Genomic DNA, 26,339 nt, shown 5'->3' on the forward strand with positions numbered 1-26,339 from the left:
AGTTTAAGTTTTATTTGAATAAGGATGAATAAAGGGTTCTCATTTTGATAGTAAGAAGAATCACAGACACTAACTTTCCCTAACAAGTCAGGCTAAAATAATGGATTTTTTAAAATCTGGAAATATGGGAAGATGATGGTAATAGTCACAGCACACTTTCTGAATACTTCTTTCTTGTTGTTTTGGGTTTTTACCCCCACCCCCCAAGTTTTTATTTAAATTGCAGTTAATTAACATACAGTGTCATATTAGTTTTAGGCGTAGGAATTTAGTGATTCATCACTTACATTCAAAGCCCAGCGCTCACCTCAAGTGCCCTCCATTATACATATCTGAACCTCCACAGAGAAAAAGAAAGTTGGTGAAAGAACCAAAACACATGGTCCATACTTAAAACAAGGTAACAAGGTATCCTTATGAACTTCGAGATTACAAACAGCTGGGGAGAAGCCATTGACAGCGAAGGACCTGCCTTCTACCACTGCCTACATTGGGAGAGTGTAGGGAAGCAGTGGACAGCTGGTGTACCCAATGGCAAGAATGCCACCAAGAGCCAACAGGCGGTCCCTGAAAAGCAGAGGGTGACAGCAGGAGAACAGCCTTACGAGTTTTTCCCATTCCCTTGGCAAATTAGTGCGAGAGCCCCCCAGTAAAAACTGAAATACCTAGAAGGTTGTAGCTCCTGTTAACTCTTAACACTAACCACCCAGGACACGCCTTCAAGACAGGACCCAGTCTGAGGATGACTTCTTGAGTAGAACACACATCGAGCTGAGTAGGGCTAACAGGACTAAAGGAAGAGGTCTGGATAAAAATAAGGAAACTGATTAAAACCAGGAAGTCTGAGAAAGCAAGCTACCACATTTTCAGCAGTGCACAAAACCAACAAAGAGCCCACTGAAATGACAATAGCTAACTGAACTTATTTTTCTCTCCAAAATTCAGAAAAAGTGCATTTCATATAAAAATAGCAAAGAAAAAGGTAAAATCTCATATGAAGTTATTTTAGGGAAAAAAAGAACAAAGAACAGAATAACATTCCTGTAGGCAATGAAAGTGTACCACAAAAACCTCCCACAAAAAGAGTAGCATACTATCTCAAATAAGCTTAAAGGCATTAGTGAAGTGACACACAATATTAAGAATGGCATGAGTCAGAACTACAATAATTCAGAAATGAGATGATAACAAAGAACTAGAAATAAAATCATTTTCCAATCAAGGCAAACTAAAAGAAACACAAGAACAAATAAATTCAACCAATAAAGCTTTAAGAAAAGTAGAAGATACAAATAAAAAAAAAAACCTTAAGAAATAAGGAAAGGGGTAAAAAGAAAGTGAGAAAAATGGCCAATGTTAAAGACAGGTGAAGATCAAACATGTAAAATGAGTTCCTGAAGAAGAAAACCAAAGCAAGAGAATAGAACAAATATAAACACTTAATTCAAGAACACTGTTCTGGGGATGCCTGGGTGGGTGGCTCAGTCAGTTAAGTATCTGGATTGTGGTTTTGGCTCAGGTCATGATCTCACAGTTCATGAGTTCAAGTCCACAGAACATGAGTTCAAGTTCACTGGACTCCATGTTGGTAGTGCAGAGCCTGCCTGCGATTCCATCTCTCTCTCTCTGCCCCTCCTGACTTGTGCTCGCTCTCTCTCTTTCAAAATAAATAAACTTAAAAAAATAAAATGTTAAAAAAAGAATACTGTTCTGAAATTTGAAAAATGAACCACACATTTAAATGTATCATGTATCTGAGAAGATTAATGTCTCAAAGTGATCTACACCAAGGTGTAATTTCATAAAGGTACAGGACATTAAAGAAAAATATTGACAGTATTAGACAATATTAGACAATAAGAAGAATATCATCATTAGACTTTAACAGCAATGCTTTATGCCAGGAGAAAATGGAAAAATTAAAATATCAAGGAAAGAACATGTCACACAATGAGTTTGTATGAAGCACAACTAATTTTTAAGGATAAAAGACCCAGACAAGCTATTACATGAAACAACTCTAAAAAATACTGTTTTCAGGAGATTTTTCCTAAGGGATCTAGCAGAAAATATGGTTCAGACAATTAACATCACTAGAGAGACTTCAACGTAATGATTCATGCTGGGCATTAATTACTTTCGCAACTAAGTCAAAAATGAATATTAAAGGAGGATATTAAGAGTATGCGGTGGCTGTATGATCTTAATACCATTGTATCATATCAATAAAAATGCGAGGAAATATGTTTTAATTCTTTTCAGTAATCCTAATTGTGTGGGAGTAAAATAAAAGATTAACCATCGAGGTGCTTGGGTGGCTCAGTGGGTTAAGCATCTGACTTCTGCTCAGGTCATGATCTCACGGTTTGTGGGTTCAAGCCCCGCGTTGGGCTCTGTGCTGACCACTCAGAGCCTGGAGCCTGCTTTGGATTCTGTGTCTCCCTCTCTCTCTGCCCCTCCCCAGCTTGCGTACTGTGTCTCTCTCAAAAATAAATAAAAATTAAGAAAAAAATTTTTAAGATTTTTGGAAATGGATGATTTTTTACAGTGATAAGGAATCAATTCATTATCTTGATAACCACATAAATAAAAGGACAGACAAACATTCTGTTTTCCTATATGGCACTGTTTCACTGAATAATCAAATAGTAGAGGGGATGACATGGCTCTTTATAAAATGATGGAATTGGAAAAACTCCAGTGCTAGAATTAGAACGGCACTATCTTATAGCCCTAATGACTAAATCTAGGTATTGGATACCAACAAAACAGTGAAATACAGACATCATTTGCCCCTGAAAAAAAGAATACATGAAAACCAATAGACTCGCCAAAGAGATCACGAATCTTGGAGTTTCATCAAGCCTCCTTACAGTAGTGAGCCCTCAGCAAAATCCAGCCTGTGTGCAAGTCTGTAGTTCAAATGGCCTGTGCATTTCACAAATGAATTCTAAGTAAAAGAAAGGGATAGATGGAGAATGTGTACTTAAAAGAAACATAAAAGACATACTATATATTTTTAAATGGGGCAAGATTAAACTATAGTATCTACAGTGTGCTAGATAAAACAGAGTGATTGATAAGATTTTATAGATATGCAAAAAATACTATAGAAGTCAAGATAGTAGTTATTTTTAGAGGCCTGGAGAAATGCAACGAGGTTGGAGACATCTGGAAGGAATGCCATTTTCTGGCCTGTGTGATGGGTATGAGGGTGTTACCATGATAATAATGTGCTAAGCTATACATTGTGTTTTATTTTACAACAAAAATAAAGAACCTTTAAAAACTCATCATACACACACATTCCCTACTGTTAAGAAAGACAGTTAGGAATCTATAAAATCCATTAAACAAAGTGAATTCACTGAACCTAGCTGGTGAACAGGTGCCCAAACTACCTGACTTTCTAAAGGTTTCTGCCAAACCCTGAGGATTTTGAGCCACTCTTTGAAGGCTGTGTGAGGCATGGGAGACAGAAGATAAAGGCTGGAACCCACCCAAATAGATGCCCCCCCATGTAAATTCGTGCCCCTGAAGAGCTAAATCAGGATAGAATGAATAATAAATAAAGCCTATAAAGGATTTAACAAGAAAACTTGATGCTCTGTGGGCTTAAAAACAAAAACAAAAAAAAACTCTTAAGTGAATTTATTGCCATCAACTGAATACTATGTACTCTGAATTAATGTCTCTGTGTTCCCCACGTATCTTAAAGAAGAAACAAACAAGCGTGCACGCACACATGCATACACACACACACACACACCAAAGGAGAATTTAATTTAAATTAACCAAGTTTGGCAGTTTTCTTTGATGACTGGTAAGCTCTCTGCAGGACTTAAAGAATTCTCATGCAAAAAGGTCCAAGGAAATGAGTGGCTTAAAGAATAATCGAAAACACATAAATATAAATTAGCAAAAAATAAGAAAATGACTTTGAAGAAATTATCCAGGATGCACTCCACAAAAACGAGAGGAAGTAACATATAGAAGAGAGTGGGACACATACAGGATGGCATGAAAAGGTCTACAATACATCTAAACAGATTCCAGAAGGAGATATAAAGAGAAAAAAAAGCATTCAGGTAACGTCTGTACTTAAATTTTCTATGTCAGAAAAAAGTAGAATAAATAATAAAAATGAGTCAAATGATTAGAATAAAGGAAATTCTAAAGATAAGCAACTATTGAAACAGAAAAAAAATACATAATACAGAGGACCAATGAACTTAAAAAAGTTTCTTGAAAAAAAAAGAGAGTTCCAAGGCTTTGTGGGGCATGGGGGGAGAGACACAAAAGAGAGAAGGTGGCACAAACAATATGAAAAATATAAAAAATTAAAAATATTGAAAAAAGGACAGAGGGAACCTCAGATCTCACAGAAAGTACACAGGAAACGAGATATAAAAATTCATGCCCAAAAATGAAAAACATTAATAGATGAACTCCTAAAACACACACACACACACACACACACACACACACACACACACACACACACACACAAACCCAGCTACCAATACTGATTCAAGGAGAAACAGAGAATCTGACTAGCCCTATAAACAAATAATAATAATCTGTGATTAAAATGTTTCCCACCAGGGAAATGCCAACCCCAGAGAGTTTTACTGATGGGATCTTCTAAGATATTCCAGAGATTGGTAAATCAAATGTTATACTAAGTCTTCCAGAGATTAGAAAACAAGGCAACACTTTATAATTCCCTTTATCACTAGGACTATCACACATGCTCTGTACAGGAGGAAGGAAAATGAGAGACCAATCATACAGACAGACATGGGTGCAAAAATGCTGAACAGAATATGAGCAAACTGAACCTCAGAATATGTAAAGAAGATAAATATAACTAACCTGAGTTCATCTCATGCAAAACATTGGTTTCTTCTAGGACATGAAGTCCACCATAACACCAAAGAAGAAAAATGATTATCTCAAAAGATGAGGAAAAAAGGATTCAGTAAAATTCTAATACCTGTTGAATTAAACACATTTGGATGAAAGGGAAAATCCTTAAGAGGCTGTCAGCAAACAACCGACACCACCAGTGCTGTTCCTGGCAGGAAGTTCACACTGGTGACTTGTGGATGGTATCCACTCTGAGATCAGGACAAATCAACAATGCTATCTCTACTTTTGTTCAGTAGTGTAGCGAAGGTTCTAATCAGCACAGAAAGGACCAGCTAAGCATCCGACTTCGGCTCAGGTCGTGATCCCGCGGTCCGTGAGTTCGAGCCCTGCGTCAGGCTCTGTGCTGACTGCTCAGAGCCGGAGGCTGCTTCTGTTTTTGTGTCTCCCTCTCTCTCTGCCCCTCCCCCATTCATGCTCTGTCTCTCTCTTTCAAAAATGAATAAATGTTAAAAAAAATTTTAAAAACACAAAGCATAATCACTGAAAGGATGAAACAAAATTCTCATTAGTGCAGATGCCCCTGCAAAATTCCTTCCTCACAAAAGACCCTTCAAGTAAAGTTTGTGAATTTAAAACCTTAGCAGGAATCTTGATTCAAGATCGATCAATCTATCTACCTACCTACCTACCTACCTATCTATTTATTTTTAGAAAGAGAGAAGAGAGAGAGAGCACATTCAAGCTGGGGAGAGAGGCAGGGGAGGGGGAAGGGGAGAGGGAGAGAGAGAGAGGAAGAAGAAGAGAGAGAGGAAGAAGGAGAGAGAGAGGAAGAAGGAGAGAGAGAGAATCTTAAGCAGGCTCCACACTCAGTGTGGGCTCAATCCCATGACGCTGGGATCATGACCTGAGCTGAAATCAAGAGCCAGCTGCTCAACCGACTTAGCCACCCAGGTGTACCTTGATTCAATATTTTGAAGCAAGAATCTTGAAACAAGACTCTAAGCCAATTTCATTTTACTATGCCAACAATGATCACTAGAAAATACAATTTTTAAAACATAAAACATAATCTTTTTAAATGTAAAGTACCTAGGAATACATTGAACAACAGATGGCCAAACTCTTCATGAAGAAAATTATGAAATTCTACTGAGAGTCCTTTCAAAAGGACAATCAGTCTTAAAAAAAATCCCAATTAAATGTAAAGAGATATGGTTTGAAATGGAAAGGATTGCTGTCATAATACCAATTCCCTTTAAATACTGATTTATAGATTCATTTAATTTCCATGAAAATTGCAACACAAAACTTGATAAGGTGATTCTAAAACTTATAGGAAGGAGCAAAGGTCCAAGTACAATTTAGACATTGAAGAAGAACAAATTTTAGAGTATGTGTTCTCCCAGATAGCAAGATTTATACCAAAATTAGAGCAATTAAAACAGGGGCGCCTGGGTGGCGCAGTCGGTTAAGCGTCCGACTTCAGCCAGGTCACGATCTCGCGGTCCGTGAGTTCGAGCCCCGCGTCGGGCTCTGGGCTGATGGCTCAGAGTCTGGAGCCTGTTTCCGATTCTGTGTCTCCCTCTCTCTCTGCCCCTCCCCCGTTCATGCTGTGTCTCTCTCTGTCCCAAAAATAAATAAACATTGAAAAAAAAAATTAAAAAAAAACAATGTGCATTGTACAGGAATAGATATATGGATCAATAAAACAGAACAGAGAATTTAGAAATCTACACATATGGGCACTTTGCAAAGTCAGTGACGGAAATAAATGATAATGATTGGTTATATATACTAAAAAAATCAAAATGAAACTGGACATTTACCTCCCATCAAACCACAAAATCATTTCTAAGATAATAGAGACAAATGAAGGTTAACACTATAAAAATGGCAGAAGAGATAATGGAAGAAGGATTGTGCTATGAAAGGAGTTCTTAAAAAACATACCAAAGGTATAAACCAGAGAGAAAATATTAACGATTGATTACATTAAAGTAAAGAATATATAATTCCTTAAAAGAGTTTAGAAAGATAAATCACAAACTGGAATAAATTTGCGACATGCAGAGTCGATAAAAAACCTTTACCTAGAAGTCACAAAGATGTTTATTAACCATTAAGAAAAAGCCCAGTGGCGGGGAAATGGACAAAAGAAATAAAGTGACATTTCATAGAAAAGTAAATACAAACGGCTTATAAATATATGAAAATGCTTAATATGAAGTGTAATAATTTAACATAAATTCAAACCCCAAGAACCCTTTGATACTCCAACCAAATTGGCAAAATATTTTTCATTAGTTACTATCAAGTGTTGGCAAGGATGTGAATGAATGAGAACTCTTCTTGACTGTAGCTGGGAGAGTAAATTAGAATAATTACTTTGGAAAACAACTTGTCATTATGTGATACCTTAAGTAGGCATATAACCTACCACCTAACTATACTATCCCCAGGTTTAAACCCTAGAAAAATTCTTGCACATGGACGCAAGAGGCGTTATGAAAAAGAATGTTCATGATGAGACTGCTTGCAATAGCAAAAAACAAAAACAAAACTAAAACCCCCAGAGTCTACGTAAACATTCATCAGAATTTGGATATACAAATTGTTATGTATTCATACAACAGAATGCTATACAACATGAAAAATTAGTAAAGTGAAAATGGCACTCAAGGATGCATCGCAAAAACATTCTGAACAAAAGAAGCAAATCACAGAAGAGTTTACAACAGGATTCAATTTATAACACTTCAAAATAAGCATATCTATCTACATAGACACGCATATATCTGGAATACATATATACACACACACACTCATATGGGGAATACGTGTCCATGTAGTAAAATGATCAGAAGAAACAAGGAAATTCTTCACAAAAAAGCAGAATAAAGTTATCTGCAGGAAAGGGAAGAGAATGCAAACAGAAAGACAAACAGGAAGGTTCTAAATTGCTACAAATATTTTATTTCTTAGGCTGGGGGCTGGGCAGGCAGTAGCTCCTTTTGGTTATCATTTAAACTGAGCTGATGAATTTTGTTCATTTTTATGAATATTATCTATGTCAGTAAAACTATACATACACATATGTTTATATTAGGGAAAAAATGAATCTATGATATTTGAGCCAAGAGACAGCTATTGATATGTGAAAGAGCGTTAGGCCACCCCACAATGTGTCTTTTTGCACAACCTGCTTCAAAGAAATACTGCCTCCGAGCCTGATAGAGGATGCATCCTTGGGCACTTACACCAGTCACTGTGGTTCTCAAAATTCTATTTCCAAATATCCGCCACTCCCTCATCCTTGTCCACTGTGTTACTGCCGCAACAAAAAAAGCTACCATATTCTGTAAGAACCATTACTGCCAACAGGTCTAGGAGGTAAGACAGTAAGGAGATGCCTGCTTCAGACATTCCAGGGGAATCAAACAGATTGCTGGCACTTCCTCGCTAAAGAATCAGTTACACTCACGGTCTGTGGGTTCGAGCCCTGCATTGGGCTCCTCAGCTGGCAGCGTGGAGCCTGCGTGGGATTCTCTATCTCTCTCTGCCCTTCCCCCACTCATGCTGTCTCTCTCTCTCTCTCTCAAAATAAATACATAAACTTAAAACTTTTAAATAAAAAAGAGTCAGTTACTGTCCTGTATTTTTGTTGTTGTTGTTGTTTATTTATTTTTGAGAGAGAGACACAGACAGACAGAGAGACGGAGACACAGAATCCGAAGCAGGTTCCAGGCTCCGAGCTGTCAGCCCAGAGCCCGACTTGGGCTTGAACCCACGGACGGTGAGATCATGACCTGAGCCGAAGTCGGACACTCAACCGACTGAGCCACCCAAGCGCCCCCACTGTTCTGTATTTTTACGTGAACAGACATCAGTTGGAAAATGAGTCTGCCAGTGCACTGGCGTAGGCAGTGTCAGGAGAGAGGCATCCTAAGAGGCCCATAAAATAAGCAGGCTAAGATGACAGAACAGAATCTGAGAGCTCAGGCAAAGCTGCCTGGGCACAGCAGTTGGCTCCTGGAGCAATTTAAACGATGAGGTGAGAGGCACTAAATGCAAAGGGAACTCCGAGGACAGGGCGATCAATCCCTGCCAAGCTTATCTCCCGACAAGGGGGAGGACTCCAGCTTGCAGCTGTAACATTAAAATGTAATGTTTCCACTGGGATTTAGCGTGGCAGGTTTCCCTGAAGCTTCGGTTTCACTCAGTTAACTAATTATGAGAGAATGTGACATTGGTATTTACTTTTCCTACAGGGACAAATCATTCCCAGCAGGAGAGACAGGTTGTTATTTTTGTTCTGTTTTGTTTTGTCATTAAAAAGAGATTATTTACACAGTAGTAAATAAACTCTTGTTAAAGGGAGTTTTTCCTTTCCTTCTATAATTCTATCAATTCACCTTAACGCTGACAATCATTTCTTTTGTTTTCCAGAGACGGGGGACATAAATAAGCAAGGGCTGGGTGCTAGAACTGGGTTTGAAAATTAACTCTACCACTCACTAGCTGTGTGATCTTAAGCGAGTTAGTTAGGCACTGTGAGTCTGTTTCCTCCACTAAAAAACTGAGAATAACACATCTACTGTGGGATGAAATGAACTCTCATATAGTTGAAGCACTTTAGTACGGTGCCTCTGTACAAAAAGAGCTCAATAAATTTTAGCCTTTATTCTTAATGACTCTGATTCCATATTATATAAATAGAAACATGTTACATTTCATTTATGCCGTATATGGTCTGTTTTCTATGCGACCCCACATCTAATCATGAACTGTATCTTTACTTTGCCACCACAAGCTACATTGTGTGTAAACCATTTCACTCTTCCTCATCCCGATATAAAAAGGTTTCCAATGTAAATTCAGTATCTAATGATAATGTTGAAGGAAACAGATTTCTGCCCCTCTTCCACCCCCAGGACATCTTTTAACTTCTCTATTTTTTAAGTTTATTTATTTTTGAGAGACAGAGAATTTATTTTTGAGAGAGAGAGAGAGAGAGAGAGAGAGAGAGAGATTGAATGGGAGGGACAGAGAGAGAGAGGGAGAGAGAGAGAATCCCTGATGCAGGGCTCCACTCACAAACTGCGAGATCATGACCCGAGCTGAAACTAAGAGTTGGATGCTTAACGGACTGAGCCACCCAAGCACCTCTCTTTTTACCTTATCGAAGTATGCAGTGCTGAGTAAATATCACTAATCAACTCACACCTCCGCACTGACTGCCTGGACAATAATAGCATTGTGTTTGGGGTACTTTTAACAAAGTGGAAAGTGATTTCACAGATGATCTCCCACTTGAACTCCTAATTCCATGACATAGGCAGGGTAGACCTGAATAGCTCCACCTCACAGATAAGGAAGTAAAAGCTAATAGAGGATAAATGAAGAGCCATGATATTCAAGCTTATTTTCTATGAAAGGTAATCTGTGGGAATTGAGAACGCCAGGGATATTAGACTTCGGAAAATTAGATTTTCTCAAGAACAAAGTCTGTTTTGAAGATATCCAGAGTAACCGATTACTAAAGAGAAAAGAAAGGTCATTGGTAGTAAGCTAACAAAACAGTCAAGAGGCATAGGGTTTTATATGCCAATTTCACTCTCCATTTGCTCAATAAGCCTCAATTTTTCTATCACTAAGTTTGAGAAAGTAAAAATGTCACTTCTTACCATTTTTAAAAGCACACATATTGCAATGTCATCATCGTGTCCAAATGTAAACTGGATGACAGAATATTCAGCAGGTTTAATGTGAACCACAGAAAAAATGAACACTTAAAAATGCATAAACATGAGAAAACATATTTTAAGTGCTTTAACAGAAAATCCTGGTGATAAAGAAAAGGACAAGAATATGTTTCCAAGGTTACATGAGCTAGAAGATGATGGAAAATTAATAAGATTACAAAAATCAGCCCTGTAATTTCAAATTACATATTCGCAGAGATTTTTGGAAGTTACAGACTCAAACTAAGAGGCATGGTTTTATAGTAAGTTTTTTGAAGCCATGAGAATAAAAACCCCTCAAATTTGGTTAATATTTCTTTAACTAGTTCTACTAGTACTAATTAAGTACTTAATACTAGTTAAGAACCAGTTATATGGGGTCTTAAAATGATCAATTCTGAAGTACTATTTATACTGAGCAAGTCTTTCTGGTGGTAATCATTTTTCAAGGACTTCCAAGGTCACCTCCAATGCTCACTGGTGGCTCATAACTCCTTAAGAATTCCTAGCAAACTACAGAATTGCAATTCAGAAGTCTCTCCACATACCCCTTTTTTTGGAATAGGGGATAAGATAAGTTCTAATAGACTGGAAGGTCAAAACAAGCAAGAGCCATTTAGAGGGACCCTAGTTGAAAATAAAAACCAGAACCCAAGCTTTGAGTCATTGGAACTTGAAGGCCCAAGGACCTGGAACCATGCAATAAAAAACCTGGTCATACCAACACCGATGAGCAAAACAGCATACCATAATAGGTCATTATTTGGTGACTGGTTTCCTAATTCTTACTTAACAGGTCTAAACATTATTTGTGCTGTGATCTTCAGAGAATGTGATACATCTTCATTTCAGTATTATGAGAGATCTTATGATATGACAGAATAGGCCTGCCTAAAACTCCCTCTCTTTGTCCTAAGTCATGCATTTAATGAACATCTGTTGAATGTTGGCTATTTGTTGGGATCTATATCAAAGAACCCACAGTCTAGCAGGGGAGACAGGTAAATCAAGCATCAAATCTGTGAGTCAGATTCTAGAAGAAATATATTTCTTGCAAATGAGAAGTCGGTCAGAAAGCTCTCGGGGAAAATGAGATGATTAACAAGGTCTCAAATGGTAAGTATAAACTGTGTAACTTGCAAAAAAGTGGAGTAGCTTCCTGTCACAAACAACAGCACCGATAAAAGCAGGGAAACATGAAAACATGGTGAGGTCTAGAAATTACATAGGATACTACATGGCGAGAGGATACAGCATGGGTAGCAGAAAGGGGAACACAGGCCAAAAGAAGCAATAAGCAGTAGAGGTAGACAAAGATTTCATCATTTCCTATTTCTATTCCTTGTGAAGATACAATATTGGAAAGCTGAATACAATGATTTGTCTACTGGTAAGATTTCCTCCCATAAGCAATGGGAGTAGATTTTTGCTGTAGAACGGTCAAGTGTGGTGCTAAGTCTACAGTGAACTGGAGGATGGAAAACTAGGACATGGATACCAGTTAATAAGACAATTTTAAAAGTCCAAGTAAGACATGGAGAGGCCCCAAGCTATAGCCATGGGAGGGAAAAGAGAATAGAGATAAAAGAATATAAAAACCAGAGTTAATAGCATTTGGTGACCAAACAGAACGAGGGGATGAGGGGGGAAGTTTACAGCGCCTTCATGTGCTTTACTTAGCTGGCTGAGGGGGTAATGGTGCCCTTGGCCAACCTGGGGATGGTAGGAGGAGGAATGCCGGGAGTTCCAGGGTCCTGGTGTATTTCTCTTTTATAAGATTAGTCACATCTCACTTTATATTGCGAGAGGTATGTGTCATTCCTCCACCCCTTCGCCACAACACTCATGAAGTTCCTTGAGGGGGACAATTCTGTCACATACCACATTGTCCCTGCATATAGCCCCCAACAGCATATCTGTATAACACGATTATATAGCAGAACGGACCCATGGTAGACACTCAGTGAACATTTTTGTATGACTGAAGGAAAAAATGAACAACTCTCAAAGTTAAATGTGACAAAACTATACATTTTATCCTTTTAATGGAATAATTGTGTCATAAATGCAAAAAAACTCACCTTGGCTGGGTAATAATTCAGACCATTACCAATTAGGTTCATTTCAGACTTAGCAAATTCCAACATCCACTCCTGAAGGGACTTTTGGGAATATCTACTACAAACCCTCATTTTAAAAGATATAAATCTGTGATTCAGAGATGTTACACAGCTAGCCCCAACTCACAAAAAGGATCCAGTGATGGGACAGAAATCAGGCAGATAAATTAAGCTTTGTAATATTCGTCCACCAAAATGGTTATATACAGATTTGAAGACACTATGAGATATTACACTTAGCTAGGATGCATTGAGTTTTTAAAGCGCTTGACATTTCACACACAAAAAATACATGAGGCCAACATCTTAGAAACATTTTCTCAGATAATTCTTGCCTCTGACAATGAAATGCAAGAATGGCGCTCAACTTTTAATCCTGAATTAGTATAAGTAAAACAGATTCTTACCATGATCTTCTGAAGAGACTGGTGACCTAAAACAAGATAATAAGCATGATAAGTGTTTTGTAAATGACACTTTATAAATGCAATACTGATCAAGAATAAACTCCTAGAAATAATGCCCCCCCAATTCAGTTAAACAGAAAGTCAATACAGTAGATAGTATAATTAATTTGTTGGTCAAATAGTTTACTCTAATCAATAACTCTCAAAGCTTACCCGGATTGGTTGGGTGATTGGAGTTCATATAATTTCAGTCTACTGCATGGTGTTACAGGACTGCAACAAACTTAGTGAAGTCTGCATTTATCACAGACAAACAGAAAAGTCAGAGAAATGTGGTAATGGATGGAATCCTGTGATGTCACCAAATGCCCAAGGCCAGGCTTCCAAAGAAAATGCCAGGGATGGAAATAAGCACCAGATGGAGTGTGAGTAAAAAGAAATCTACTTGGGACGGTAAAAAATGAGACATAAGTAAAATAAATGGTATGTACCCTTCTCATTATTGGTTTTTGTTTCCATTCTTTGTGGAATTGAATGTTTAAGTGAGCACGCCATAGGCCCTCTGCGTGCCAGACTCGTAGTTCTAAACCTGGAAGAACCAGTTTGAGGCAAGAGGGAAACCACTGGGGTCCCATAGAGCTTTTATAAATCAATAACTTTTATGACTTTTCCACACCATTTGAGGAAGGCACCGATGAAGCATCTTATCGAGCCCTTCACAATAAAGATCCTTCTTTCTTCCACAGCTCACTACTCATTGAGTTGCTGTGAACAGTACAGACACAACCCTGAAGATGAATTCCCCTCAGGCTTAAAAGACAGTCTTGACTCCACCAGCTCGTGCTTTTCATAGGATAAAGTGAGACATACAATTCTGGATGCACGGAATTTTGAAGGGAAATGCCGGGAAGCACCCTCTCTTCTAAATGACCAGCCTGCTGGAGTCTGTAGCACGGAGGCGACCAAAGGCTAGCACAAGAGTTTGGTAATCTACCCAGGAATATAACTAGTATTTATAAGACATGATGACAAATGTTGGGACAAGAATGATTTGGCGGATGCACAGAGGTGGAAGGAAGATTTTAGCTACTTTGGGATGCTTGATAATGCTTTACTTTATCTACTGATTGTTAATATTCCTGTTCATTATGTGAGTGATCAGTAAAGTATAAAGACACAGCAGTCATGGTGAGAAAGCCTTCGATTTCTGTTAGGGGCAACGTGGTAAATCATTTCAACCTTACCTGTCTTGTCAAGTAAACTTCTGCATGTGAAAACAATAGAGGGTCCCCAGATTTGGTAGGGGGAAAACTTGACATCGGGGTCATGGACACAGGGAGCACTGAAAGGGAACCTGCTACAGGCTACCTCTCCCCCCCCTCAGCCCCCGCAGAGTTCACTGCCTGAGAAATGCCACTGGCCTCCCCAGGGGAAGACGATCTATGCTCTCCTTGGAAGTGCCCTATTTTATACCATCCACACACTAGTCTTCCCCACTGAGTTGTGAGCAAAAAGAAAAATAGGACCATGTCTTACTTAGTATAGAATAGGCCCCTGACTGAAATGTGTTCAATTGAATTAATGTCAGCCCCACCACACTGGTGTTTAGACTCGGACACATTATGGAGCTCCTCAAAAAACCATCATGTCCCCTGCAAACTGTCTGCCAGACGGGTTTGCCAGCTCCTAGGCCAGCCATGAGGGAAGGGCCTATGGAGGAGACAAGCTCCAGGCTCTGGAATGGGGATAATGTGAGCACTCGAAGAGCCAAAAGACATCCAATGCACCCAGCAAAAGAGACCCACAATCTGCCTTAACGATTAGGAAAAACACAGCGGGGAGAGAGTGCTGAATAGAGCTGAATGGGATTGGAAGTTGAGTCTACCGAGAAGCATGTATTTGAAATAAGGTAATTTCTTAAGATTTCTAGGGCATCAAAAAGAGCCAGCAACAAGGTAACATCTTCAGCCCCGGTGTTTTGTGACGGGAATTAAGCAAAAACACATCTTGGATTGTTTGCAATTAATTTCTCACAGCGCCATAGGAACAAAGAAAACTCCATGCCAACAGACGACTAAATGCCTCAGGTGGAAGGCTTGCAAAGCAGAGCTTTCAATGCCTTTCTGTGAAGGCAAAGCACTAATATTAAATCTGAAAAATTCCAGATGGCTTCGTTCAAGTCCCAAGGGGATGCATTCTGCGGTACGTCCAGGCAGTGGGGAAGAACTATCAATTTCAGAGTGTTTTCTAAGGATTAGTCATGTTGAGTTTTCTGTGCTGAATGTCTCCCACATGCCTGGATTTGTGGAATTTTAAGACATATGGAGTATTTCAATCCTCACTCAGTATTTCACCTTTCACTCTTAACGAGTCACTAAATTATACTACTGAGACATGCACATCATCCATTATTGCTGGAAATGGGCATAAAAAGTTTTACAGAACTTAGCTCAGGAGAGAGGGAAATTCATGAAATCAGCAATATAAGTAGTTATTTTTAAAACAGAGAGGTTGAACCCCAGGAACAGATAATCTTCCTCAACCTGACAACTGAGGAATGCAGGAAAGCTCGCTGCGTTTCCCTCCCACTGCACCTGCAAGACTTGTGGCTCAGTTGCAGACTGTTCGTTTCTCCTCCAGATACGCTTTATCCTGGAGATAGCATCTGCTCATATAATGCAAAGTAGGACTAGCATTCAAATAACTCCAGGATTTCGGGTCTTCCTCACCTCTTTCCTCAGTACTAGTCTTTTATTACGGTCCACAGAGTATCTGCACTTGATTTTGCTTAGTTTTATTTGTTTTGTGAGGTTCTTTTTACATTAAAAAAAATTTAATGCTTTATTTGTTTTTGAGAGAGAGAGAGAAGCAGAGTACTAGTGGGGGTAGGACAGAGAGAGAGGGAGACACAGATTTCGAAGCAGGCTCCAGGTTCTGAGCTGTCAGCACAGAGCCTGACGCAGGGCTCGAACTCGTGAACCGTGAGATCATGACCTGAGCCAGAGTCGGACGCTTAACAGACTGAGCCACCCAGGCACCCCCCCCCCCTTTTTTTTAAACATTTTATTAATATTTCATTCAAATTCAGCAAAGTAAAATAATAAAAACAAGAACTCAAGTCCTGGACTTTAAAATCTCCCTCCTATTTTCAATCTTTCTACTTATAATGACCCAAACCTAAATGGTAATTATTATTTGAGCCCCTATTAGGTACCAGGCCCTGTGCCTTGTGACAGGGATATAAAGATGAACAAGATACCGATTTCAAGGAATTCAACCTAGTGAAGGAGAAAAATATGTAAACACCTGACTACAGTGAAAACAGTATAATCATCAAAACATGTACAAAGTAAAGAGGGAGCATGGGAGAGAGACCCATTCTGTCCCAAAATAGTAAGGTCTTTCAACAAGCAAGGACCATGTAAGCCAGGCTTGGAAGGAGAAGCAGAAGCTTGTTAGGTAAGTAAGAAAGGAGAAGAAGCCTAGGGAGAAACACCAGGCATATGAGAAGGAATTCAGAGAGGAAATTTTTCATAATATGCTATCAGACAGGCAAGTAACTCCGTGTTGCTAAAATGTAAAGGAGTAATTGGCTGGGACTAGAGACAGAAAAGGCAGGGGCTGTTACATACAGGGCCTGACGCCCCTTTTCAAAGTGTTGGCAATTTAACCTTCTAAGCTAAATGAAGGTTCTGAAGCAGGAAGTCACACATTCCCATTTGTGCTTCTGACCAGGCAGGGTGCACAGTGCAGAACGAAAACGTAAGAATAAAGGCAGAAGATGTTAAAAACTATTATTGCAAACCTTCTGTTCTTCTTTTTGAAATTCATGAAAAAGAACAGGGAGAAGGAGAAACAAAAGGAAACATTATCTTTGACTAAACTAGAAGATGCCTATAAACCAAAATCATCTATAAAGAAGAGCTACCAAGTACAGTAAAAATTGGACCAAGTTTCAGGGAGACAGGGAAAGAGTATTTTGATCTCAGATCACTTAAATGATATAAGTTATACAATGTACCACAAAAGCTGGCAGAAAGCCCTCCGCTCTGAGCCAGGTGTCTTGCTAGCTAAAAGTAGAATGGAACTCCATAGGGTATTGTTGCTAAAAAAAAAAAAAAAAAAAAAAAAAAAGAAGAAGAAGTTGAAAACAGACCCAGAGTCAAGTTTCCAGAAACACACTGACCCATTATCCCTAATTATCTGTTCCAAACTAGTGGTTCCAAAAAGAACTCCTCCAGTACAAATATGAGTAATAAGTAAAAAGGAACCAGCATGATATCCACAAGAAAATACTCCGAGAAGAAAGCAGAATAAGGATCTGCTGACAAACAGAACTGAAGATGGGAGTGCACTAAAAAGATAATGGTGGGGGCACGTGACAGCTGTTAACAGATTTCTATGAAATTCAGAAATGGAAAAAGGGAAGGAGGGAGCAGGGGAAGGAAGGAATAAAGGATGGAATAGGGCCTCCGCAAACAGAAACATAAAGAAGAAACACAATAATTATGAAACAGTCCTAGTACCACAGCAGAAGAAAAGAGCAAAAGTTGGTCCAGAGTTTTTGAACCAGTAAATTATAGGAAAAGCTTGAGGGTTCTTTCCACTGTGTCACCACTGCACTGGGAGAGGAATATTAAAAGGAGGTTGAAAGGTGACTAATAACTAAAATATATATTAAGATATAATCTATTCATTTATTCACCCATTCAAGTATCTGCTTTGTGGAAGTGTCTTGCTGTTTTTCACTTTATCTTTCTGTAAATTTTTTCTGGCTTTTTAAAGTTTTTATTTTAATCCCAGTTAGTTAATATATAGTGTTATATTAGTTTCAGGCATACTATATAGTGATTCAACACTTCCATACAATACACCATGCTCATCATAACAAGTGCCCTCCTTAATACCAATCACCTATTTAACCCCCCCACCCACCTCCACGCTGGTAACCATCAATTTGTTCTCTATAGTTAGGAGTCTGTTTCTTGATTTGTCACTTTCCCTCTTTCTCTCTTTTATTTTCTCTTTGCTTATCTTGTGTCTTAACTTCCACATGAGTGAAATCATGTGATATTTGTCTTTCTCTGACTAGCTTATTTTGCTTAGCTTTATTCTCTCTAGCTCCCTCCATGTCATCGCAAATGGCAAGATTTCATCCTTTTTTATGATTGAACAATATTCCATTGTATATATACATTACATCTTTATCCACTGATGATGAATCAATGGACACTTGGGCTGCTTCCTAAGTTTGGCTATTATAAATAATGCTGCAGTAAACACAGAGGTGCATATATCCTTTTGAGTGAGTGTTTTTGTATTCTTTGGGTAAATATCTGGTAGTGTGATTGCTGAACTGTAGGATAGTTCTATTTTTAACTTTTTGAGGAAACCTCTGTACTGTTTTCCACAGTGGCTGCACCAGTTTGCATTCCTAACAAAAATGCACGAGGGGTCCTTTTTCTCTATGTCCTCACCAACAATTGTTGTTTCTTGTGTTGTTGATTTTAGTCATTCTGACAGGTGTGAGGTGATATCTCATTATAGTTATGATTTGCATCGTAACTGATGGTAAGTGATGATAAACATCTTTTCACATGTCTGTTGGCCCTTTGTAGGTCTTCACTGGAGATGTGTCTGCTTTTTATTTTTTGGGTGTTGAGTTGTGTAAGTTCTTTATATATTTTGTATAACTAACCTTTTATTGGAATGTCATTTGCAAATATCTTCTTCCATTCAGTAATTTGCTTTTTAGTTTTGTTGAGTGATTCCTTCTCTGTGCAGAAGATTTTCATTTTGATGTAGTCCCGATAGTTTATTTTTGCTTTTGTTTCCCTTGCTCAGGAGAACCATCTAGAAAAATGTTGCTACAATGTCAGAGAAGTAACTGCCTTTGCTCTTTTCTAGGATTTTTATGGTATCAGGTCTCACATTTAGGTCCTTAATTCATTTTGAATTTATTTTTGCATATGGTGTAAGAAAGTGGTCCAGTTTCTTTCTTTTGCATGTTACTGTCCAGTTTTGTAAACATCATTTGTTGAAGAGATTGCCTTTATCTCGCTGAATATTATTTCCTGCTTCCTTGAAGATTATTTGACAATATAGTTGTGGGTTTATTTCTAGATTTTCTATTCTGTTTCACTGATCTATGTGTCTATTTTTTGTTTCGCTACCATACTCTGTTTTGATTACTACAGCTTTGGAATATATTGAAGTATGGAATTGTGATGCCTCCAGCTTTGCCTTTCTTGGTCAAGACTGCTTTGGCCATTCAATGTCTTTTGTGGTTCCATGCAAATTTTTGAATTCTTTGTTCTAACTCTGTGAAAAATGCTATTGGCATTTTGATAGGGATTGCATTAAATTTGTAGATTGCTTTGAATAGTATAGACATTTTAACAATATTTATTCTTCCAATCCATGACCATGGAATGTCTTTCCATTTCTTTGCATCATCTTCAGTTTCTTTCATCAGTGTTTTATGGTTTTCGGACTACAGGTCTTTGACCTCTTTGGTTAGGTTTATTCCTAGGTATCTTATTATTTTTGGTGCAACTGTAAATGGGATTGTTTTCATAATTTCTCTTTCTGATGCCTCATTATTGGTGCATAAAAATGCAACAGAATTCTGTACGTTGATTTTGTATCCTGCAACTTTAATTTGCTTATCAGTTCTAGCAACTTTTTAGTGGAGTCTTTCAAGTTTTTTATATATAGCATAATGTCATCTGCAAATAGTGAAAGTTTTACTTCTTCCTTCCCAATTTGGATGCCTTTTATTTCTTTTTGCTGTCTGATTGCTAGGACGTCCAGTACTATGTTGAATAAAAGTGGTGAGAATGGATAAATTTGTTTTGTTCCTGACCTTAGGGGAAAAGCTCTTCATTTTTCCCTATGAAGGATGATGTAAGCTGTGGGTTTTTCATACATAGCCTTTGTAATGTTGAGGTATGTTGTCTCTAAACCTACTTTGTTGAGGTCTTCTATCATGAATGGATGTTGTACTTTGTCAAATGTTTTTTTTCTGCATCTACTGAAATGATCACCTGGTTTTTATCCTTTCTCTGATTGATGTGATGAATCATGTTGGTTGATTTGTGAATACTGAACCATCCTGTCAACCTAGGAATAAATCCCACTTGATCATGGTAGATGATTTTTTTTAATATATTGTTGGTTTGTATTTGCTAGTATTTTGTTGAGGAGCGTTGCGTTTACATTCATCAGGGATACTGGCCTGTAGTTCTCCTTTTTAGTGTGTCTTTATTTAGTTTAGGTATCAGGGTAATGTTGGCCTCATAGAATAAATTTGGAAGTTGTCCTTCTTCTTCTATTTTTTGGAATAGTTTTAGAAGAATGGGTATTAACTCATCTTTAAGTGTTTGGCAGAATTAGTCTATGAAGCCATAGGGCTCTGGACTTCTGTTTGTTGGCAGCTTTTTGATTACGAATTCAATTTCTTTGCTGGCTACTGATCTGGTCAAATTTTCTATTTCTTCCTGCTTCCATTTTGGTAGCTGATATGTTTGTAGTAATTTATCCATTCCTTCTAACTTGTCCAATTTGTTGGCATGTAGTTTTTCATAATATTCTCTTGAAGTGGTTAGTATTTTTGTGGTGTTGGTTGTTTTTTCTCCTCTCATTTGTGATTTTATTTATTTGACTCCTTTTTTTTTTTTTTTCCTGGTTAAGTCTGCCTAGAGATATATCAATTTTACTGATTTTTTTTCAAGGAACCAGCTCCTGGTTTTATTAATCTGTTCTATTATTTTGTAGTTTCTATATCATTTAATTCTGCTCTAGTCTTTATTATGTCCTTCCTCCTGCCAGTATTAGGTTTTGTTTATTGTTGTTGTTCTAGCTCCTTTAGGTATAAGGTTGGGTTATTTTGAGATTTTTCTTGCTTCTTGTATTGCTATAAACTTCCCTCTGATGACTGCTTTTCTTGCATCAGAAAGGTTTCGGACCCTAATGTTTTTGTTTTCACTTGTTTCTATGTATTTTTTAATTTCTCCTTTTATTTCCTGGTTGACCTATTCATTGTTTAGTGGCATGTTATCTGATCCATGTATTTGTGGTCTTTCCAGATTTTTTTTCTTGCGGTTGACTTCTAGTTTCATAGTGTTGTGGTCAGAAAAGATGCATGGTATGACTTTGATCTTCTTGAATTTGTTGAGGCTTATTTTATGGGCTAATATGTGATCCATTCTGAATAATGTCCCATGTACACTTGAAAAGAATGTGCATTCTGTTTTAGGATGGAAAGTTCAGAATAGATCTGTTAAATCCACCTGGGACAGTATGTCCTTCAAAGCCACTGTCTCCTGGGGCACCTGGGTGGCTCAGTTGGTTAAGTGCCTAACTCATGAATTTGGCTTAGGTCATTATCTAATGGTTCATGAGCTCCAGCCCAACATCAGCCTCTGCACTGACAGTGAGGAGCCCGCTTGGGATTCTCTCTCTCTTTCTCCCTCTTTCTCTCTCTCTCTGAAAATGAATAAACAAATAAACTTTTTAAAAAGCCATTGTTTCCTTGTTTATTTTCTGCTTAAATAATCTGTCCATTGATGTAAGTGGGGTATTAAAGTCTCATACTATTACTGTATTATTATCAATTAGTTCATTTGTGTTTGTTATTAGCTGTTTTATGTATTTGGGTGCATCATTGTTGGGTGCACAAATATTTACAATTGTTATATCTTCTTGTTGATTGTTCTCTCATTATTATACAGTGTCCTTTTGTCTCTTGTTGGAGTCATTTTTTTTTTTAATTTTTTTTAACGTTTTTATTTATTTTTGAGACAGAGAGAGACAGAGCATGAATGGGGGAGGGGCAGAGAGCGAAGGAGACACAATCAGAAGCAGGCTCCAGGCCTTGAGCCATCAGCCCAGAGCCCGACGCGGGGCTCAAACTCAAGGACCGTGAGATCGTGACCTGAGCTGAAGTCGGACGCTTAACCGACTGCGCCACCCAGGCGCCCCTAGTCATTGTTTTAAAGTCTATTTTGTCCAATGTAAGTATTGCTACTCCAGCTTTCTTTTGACCTCCATTAGCATGACAGATTTTCTCCATCCCCTCACTTTCAATCTGCAGGTGTCTTTAGGTTTAAAATGAGTGTCTTGGGGCACCTGGGTGGCGCAGTCGGTTAAGCGTCCGACTTCAGCCAGGTCACGATCTCGCGGTCCGTGAGTTCGAGCTCCGCGTCAGGCTCTGGGCTGATGGCTCAGAGCCTGGAGCCTGTTTCCGATTCTGTGTCTCCCTCTCTCTCTGCCCCTCCCCCGTTCATGCTCTGTCTCGCTCTGTCCCAAAAATAAATAAACGTTGAAAAAAAAAATTTTTAAATGAGTGTCTTGTAAGCAGCATATAGATGGGTCTTGTTTTTTTTAATCCATTCTGACAGCCTATGTCTTTTGATTGGAACATTTAGTTCCTTTACATTCAAAGTAATTATTGACTGCTATGTATTTATTGTCATTTTACTATTTGTTTTGTGGTTGTTTCTGAAGATTTTCTCTTATCCTTTCTTGTCTTTCATGTTTTGCTGACTTTCTTTAGTGATATACTTAGAATTCTTTCTCTTTATTCTTTGCATATTTATTAGTATGTGGTTACCATTAGGTTTGTACATAATCTCCTCTGCATACGGCTGTTTATATTAAGTTGATGGTAGTGTAAGTTTGAACCCATTCTTTACTCTTCTCCTCCCCATGTTTCAGGTATATGTTGTTATATTTTACATCTTTTATTTTGTGAGTTCCTTGACTGATTTTTTTACATATATATTCATTTTTAGTCCTTCAGTTTCCTAACTTTATCCTGTCACTTTTGGTCTCTCCTTTCCACTCCAAGAATCCCCTTTAATATTTCTTGCAGGGCTGGTTCAGCAGTCATGCACTCCTTTCATTCTTGTTTATCTAGGAAACGCTTTATTTCTCCATCTATTCTGAATGATATAGCCTTGCTGGATACAGTATTCTTGGTTGCAGATTTTTCCCATCCAGCACTTTGACTATATCGTGCCACTCCCTTCTGACTTGGAAAGTTTCTGCCGAAAAATCCCCTGCTAGCCTTATGGGTTTTGCCTTGTAAGTTACTGTCTTCTTTTGTTTTGCTGCTTCAAAAATTTTTTCTTATCACTATATTTTGCCAATTACAACTTGTCTTGGTGTCTATCTGCTTTTGTTGATTCTGATGCAAGTTCTCCGTGCCTCCTGGATCTGGATATCTGTTTCCTTCCCCAGATTAATGAAAGTTTTCAGCTTTTATTTCTTCAAATATATTTTATGCCCCCCCCTTTCTCTCTTGCTCTTCTGGGACTCCTATAATGTGAATGTCATTATGTTTGATGAGAGTCATTGAGTTCCCTAAGACTATTCTTGTTTTGCGTAATTCTTTGCTCTCTCTTTGTTCAACTTGATTGCTTTCCATTAATTTGTCTTCTAGGTCATTAATTCATTCCTCTGCTTCTTCCAGTCTGCTGTTTATTCCATCAAGCATGTTTCTCATTTCATTTATTGAACCTTTATCTCTGCTATGTTACTCTTTATCTCTGTGTTAAGGGTCTCACTCATATCTTCCACTCTTTTCTCAAGTCCAGTGAGTATCCTTATGATCAATGCTTTAAATACTCCATCAGGTATGTCACTTATATCTATTTCACCTAGATGCCTGGCTGTGGCTTTGTCCTGTTCTTTCATTTGGGATAAATTTATCTGTCTTCTTATTTGTCTAAGTCTCTGTGCTTGTTTCTCTGTATTAGGAAAGTCAACTATATATCCTGTTCTTGAGGGTAACGGCCTTATAGAGAAGAGGTCCTGTAGTGCCCTGCCATGTAGGGTTCCCTGTGTCCCAGGGCCTGGAGCTTCTAGGAGTATCTCTAATGTGTGCTGTATGTGCTCTGCTGTTTTGTCTTGGTCCTTCATCCTTCAGGCCAGTCATCTGCAGAGGCTCTCTTTGTCTGTTGTGAGCAGTTTTTGGTCCCTGGCCTGAATGTGATGTGTTTTAACTAGGTTTGCTCTGATCTGTTTATGAAATGAGAATTGTCACCACTGCTGCCCAAACTGAGGCTCTATAAAACTCCCATGCTGGGAGACAGTGTGAGTAGGGGCTTAGGCACTTGGGGGAGGGGTCCCCTCTGGGCTGGCACTGAGGTAAGTGTGACTGGGAGGTGTGGTTCCACCAGCAGGTGGGGCTTGATGTAAGCAAGTTAAGTAGTGTCAGTCCTGTGCTGGTTCCCGCAGGTGGCCCTGCACTTATGCTGAGGGGAAAGGGAGGGAAATGGGACTGGGCAGTTCTTTTGTTCCCAGAGGTATCTCTCCATGAATGCTGTCCCTCTGGGACATGCTCCAAGATGAGCGAATAACCTCCCCATTGTGTGCCCCAGGTGGTCTTCTGATTGCTGTTTCCATGCTATATGTCTGTGGGCTGTTTGCTTTGCCTTTTCTCCAAGAGCAGTGCAATGCTCTCTAGGCTCTATCCCACCCAAGCCTGTTGACCTTTAAAACTGCAGGCTTTAAGACCAGCATGCTGGTTGCAAGAACTCATGAAATTTGGTTCCCCTTGCTTCCCAAGCCAATTGCTATGGGAATTTGTTTTCCCCATGCGCTCCCCCTGTGTGTTAATCTGTCTCTTGCTCTTCTGCATGACTATGGCTCCCTCCTTTCCACAGCAGCCACATGTTTATTTCCCAAACCATGTCTCTGCACTTCCTACCTTCTTTGACGTGGCCTCTTCTCTATGTTTAGTTTTGGAGTTTGTTCTGCCATTCTTCAGGTCAAGTTCTGGGGTATTTAGGATGACTGATATCTACCTACTTGTAATCAGGGGACAAGGCAAGCCTAGGGTCCTCCTACTCCATGGCTAACTTCCAAGAATTACATCTACTTCACTATGAATTTCAATTTGCGGATTTGCTGATAAAAGTTCTCTTCCCAATGTTAACCCTACTAAGTAGAATATTCATACTTTTCTCTCCTTTTAAATGAAGGCAATACTTCTCAAACTAGGATATACATGGGAACTTGAAAATAAGGGAAGTCCCAGGCAAAACAACACACTACTTTTAGATGGGGGATTATGTAATTTACCTGGTAAAAATTAAAATATTATTTTCTACTGAAACCAGCACTGACATATTATGGATCCCAGAGCAAAGGTCACTTGACTTTGTAAAATAAAACAATAAACTTAAAAAACAAAATCTGTGTTTGTGGCAGTCGGCCTTAGGCACTGTCCCCAAGGCCTCAATGGAGTGAGTTTGTTCTCCTTCAGAATAGGAGTGTTTCCAAGTCTGAAAACCTGAAACTATACACAGCTATAACATTTTGGAATAAATAATTTTATCAGGATAATGTATGTACATATAAAGAACCTGAAGGAATGAGATGTCAGGCACACATTGGCTAGTTGCTATTGTACTGAAGAGCACAGCTTGTAGATCCTATTGTCAGCCACCAAGACACTAGGAATCTCTAAGAAAATCAAAGATGGTTATTTAGATTTCCTTCCATCAGCAAGTTTCCTTTTAAGACCCCTAATCTTTCAAGTAGATCAATTACAAGGCTTAAAGACACTGAAAAATGTGCAATCTTCAACCAGCAATGTAACACATAAGAGCCAAAGAGTAATATATTTATCAAGGCAAAAGTCTTTAAGAAGTACTACACTTCTCTTGTGATGTTTTATTGTTTTTAATCATAAATCTGGAACTGAGATGATGAACGTCACGACCATTTCAGCCTGTGGGATATGGTATGATGCTTTGCAAGACATCTTAGAAGAACACATTTTCTTGGCAACCTTCATGAAATGCTCTAAACCTGCAAGCTCATCCTAATACTAGATCTTTTTATTTGAATAATACTATCCTGACTCTATTTTTAAAGCCTCTATACAGTATTTTGTTTTCTTTTCATCTCATGGCTTTAATTCAATAGCATCCATGGCTTTCCTACTTGGCCCTTCTTAGAATGTCTGTATCATTTCCTTCCTAGGAGGAGGGTAGGAGATCCATAGATTGTCCAGTTTAGATAAAATTTTTCTTAAAGACAGATTAAATGAATACTGGGGACCCATCTGCATGGGTCCATTACTTTTTGGAGAGAATCATTCATAAATAAATGTCAATTTCCCTTCCCAGTATCCCCAATCCATACACCCTCTACTTAGCATTTCTAAACCATCACCTGATAGAGGCTAG

General features: G+C 38.5%; 1 protein-coding gene across 13 annotated transcripts in view; it reads right to left on the reverse strand.

The window, feature by feature from the left end:
• DGKI (diacylglycerol kinase iota) overlaps window positions 1-26,339 on the reverse strand; it is a 444,802-nt gene that overhangs the window by 40,303 nt on the left and 378,160 nt on the right. For 12 of the 13 annotated variants that reach the window (XM_045495795.1, XM_045495789.1, XM_045495788.1 and 9 more), the window contains one exon: window positions 13,141-13,166. In XM_045495795.1, coding sequence (XP_045351751.1) covers window positions 13,141-13,166 — 26 coding nt within the window. Of the gene's footprint in view, window positions 1-5,422; window positions 5,464-13,140; window positions 13,167-26,339 lie in introns of those variants that run through there. The other variant, XM_045495801.1, reaches the window with a different exon arrangement.

Source organism: Leopardus geoffroyi, chromosome A2 (genome assembly GCF_018350155.1).
Source record: "Leopardus geoffroyi isolate Oge1 chromosome A2, O.geoffroyi_Oge1_pat1.0, whole genome shotgun sequence".
Lineage (NCBI taxonomy): Eukaryota > Metazoa > Chordata > Mammalia > Carnivora > Felidae > Leopardus > Leopardus geoffroyi.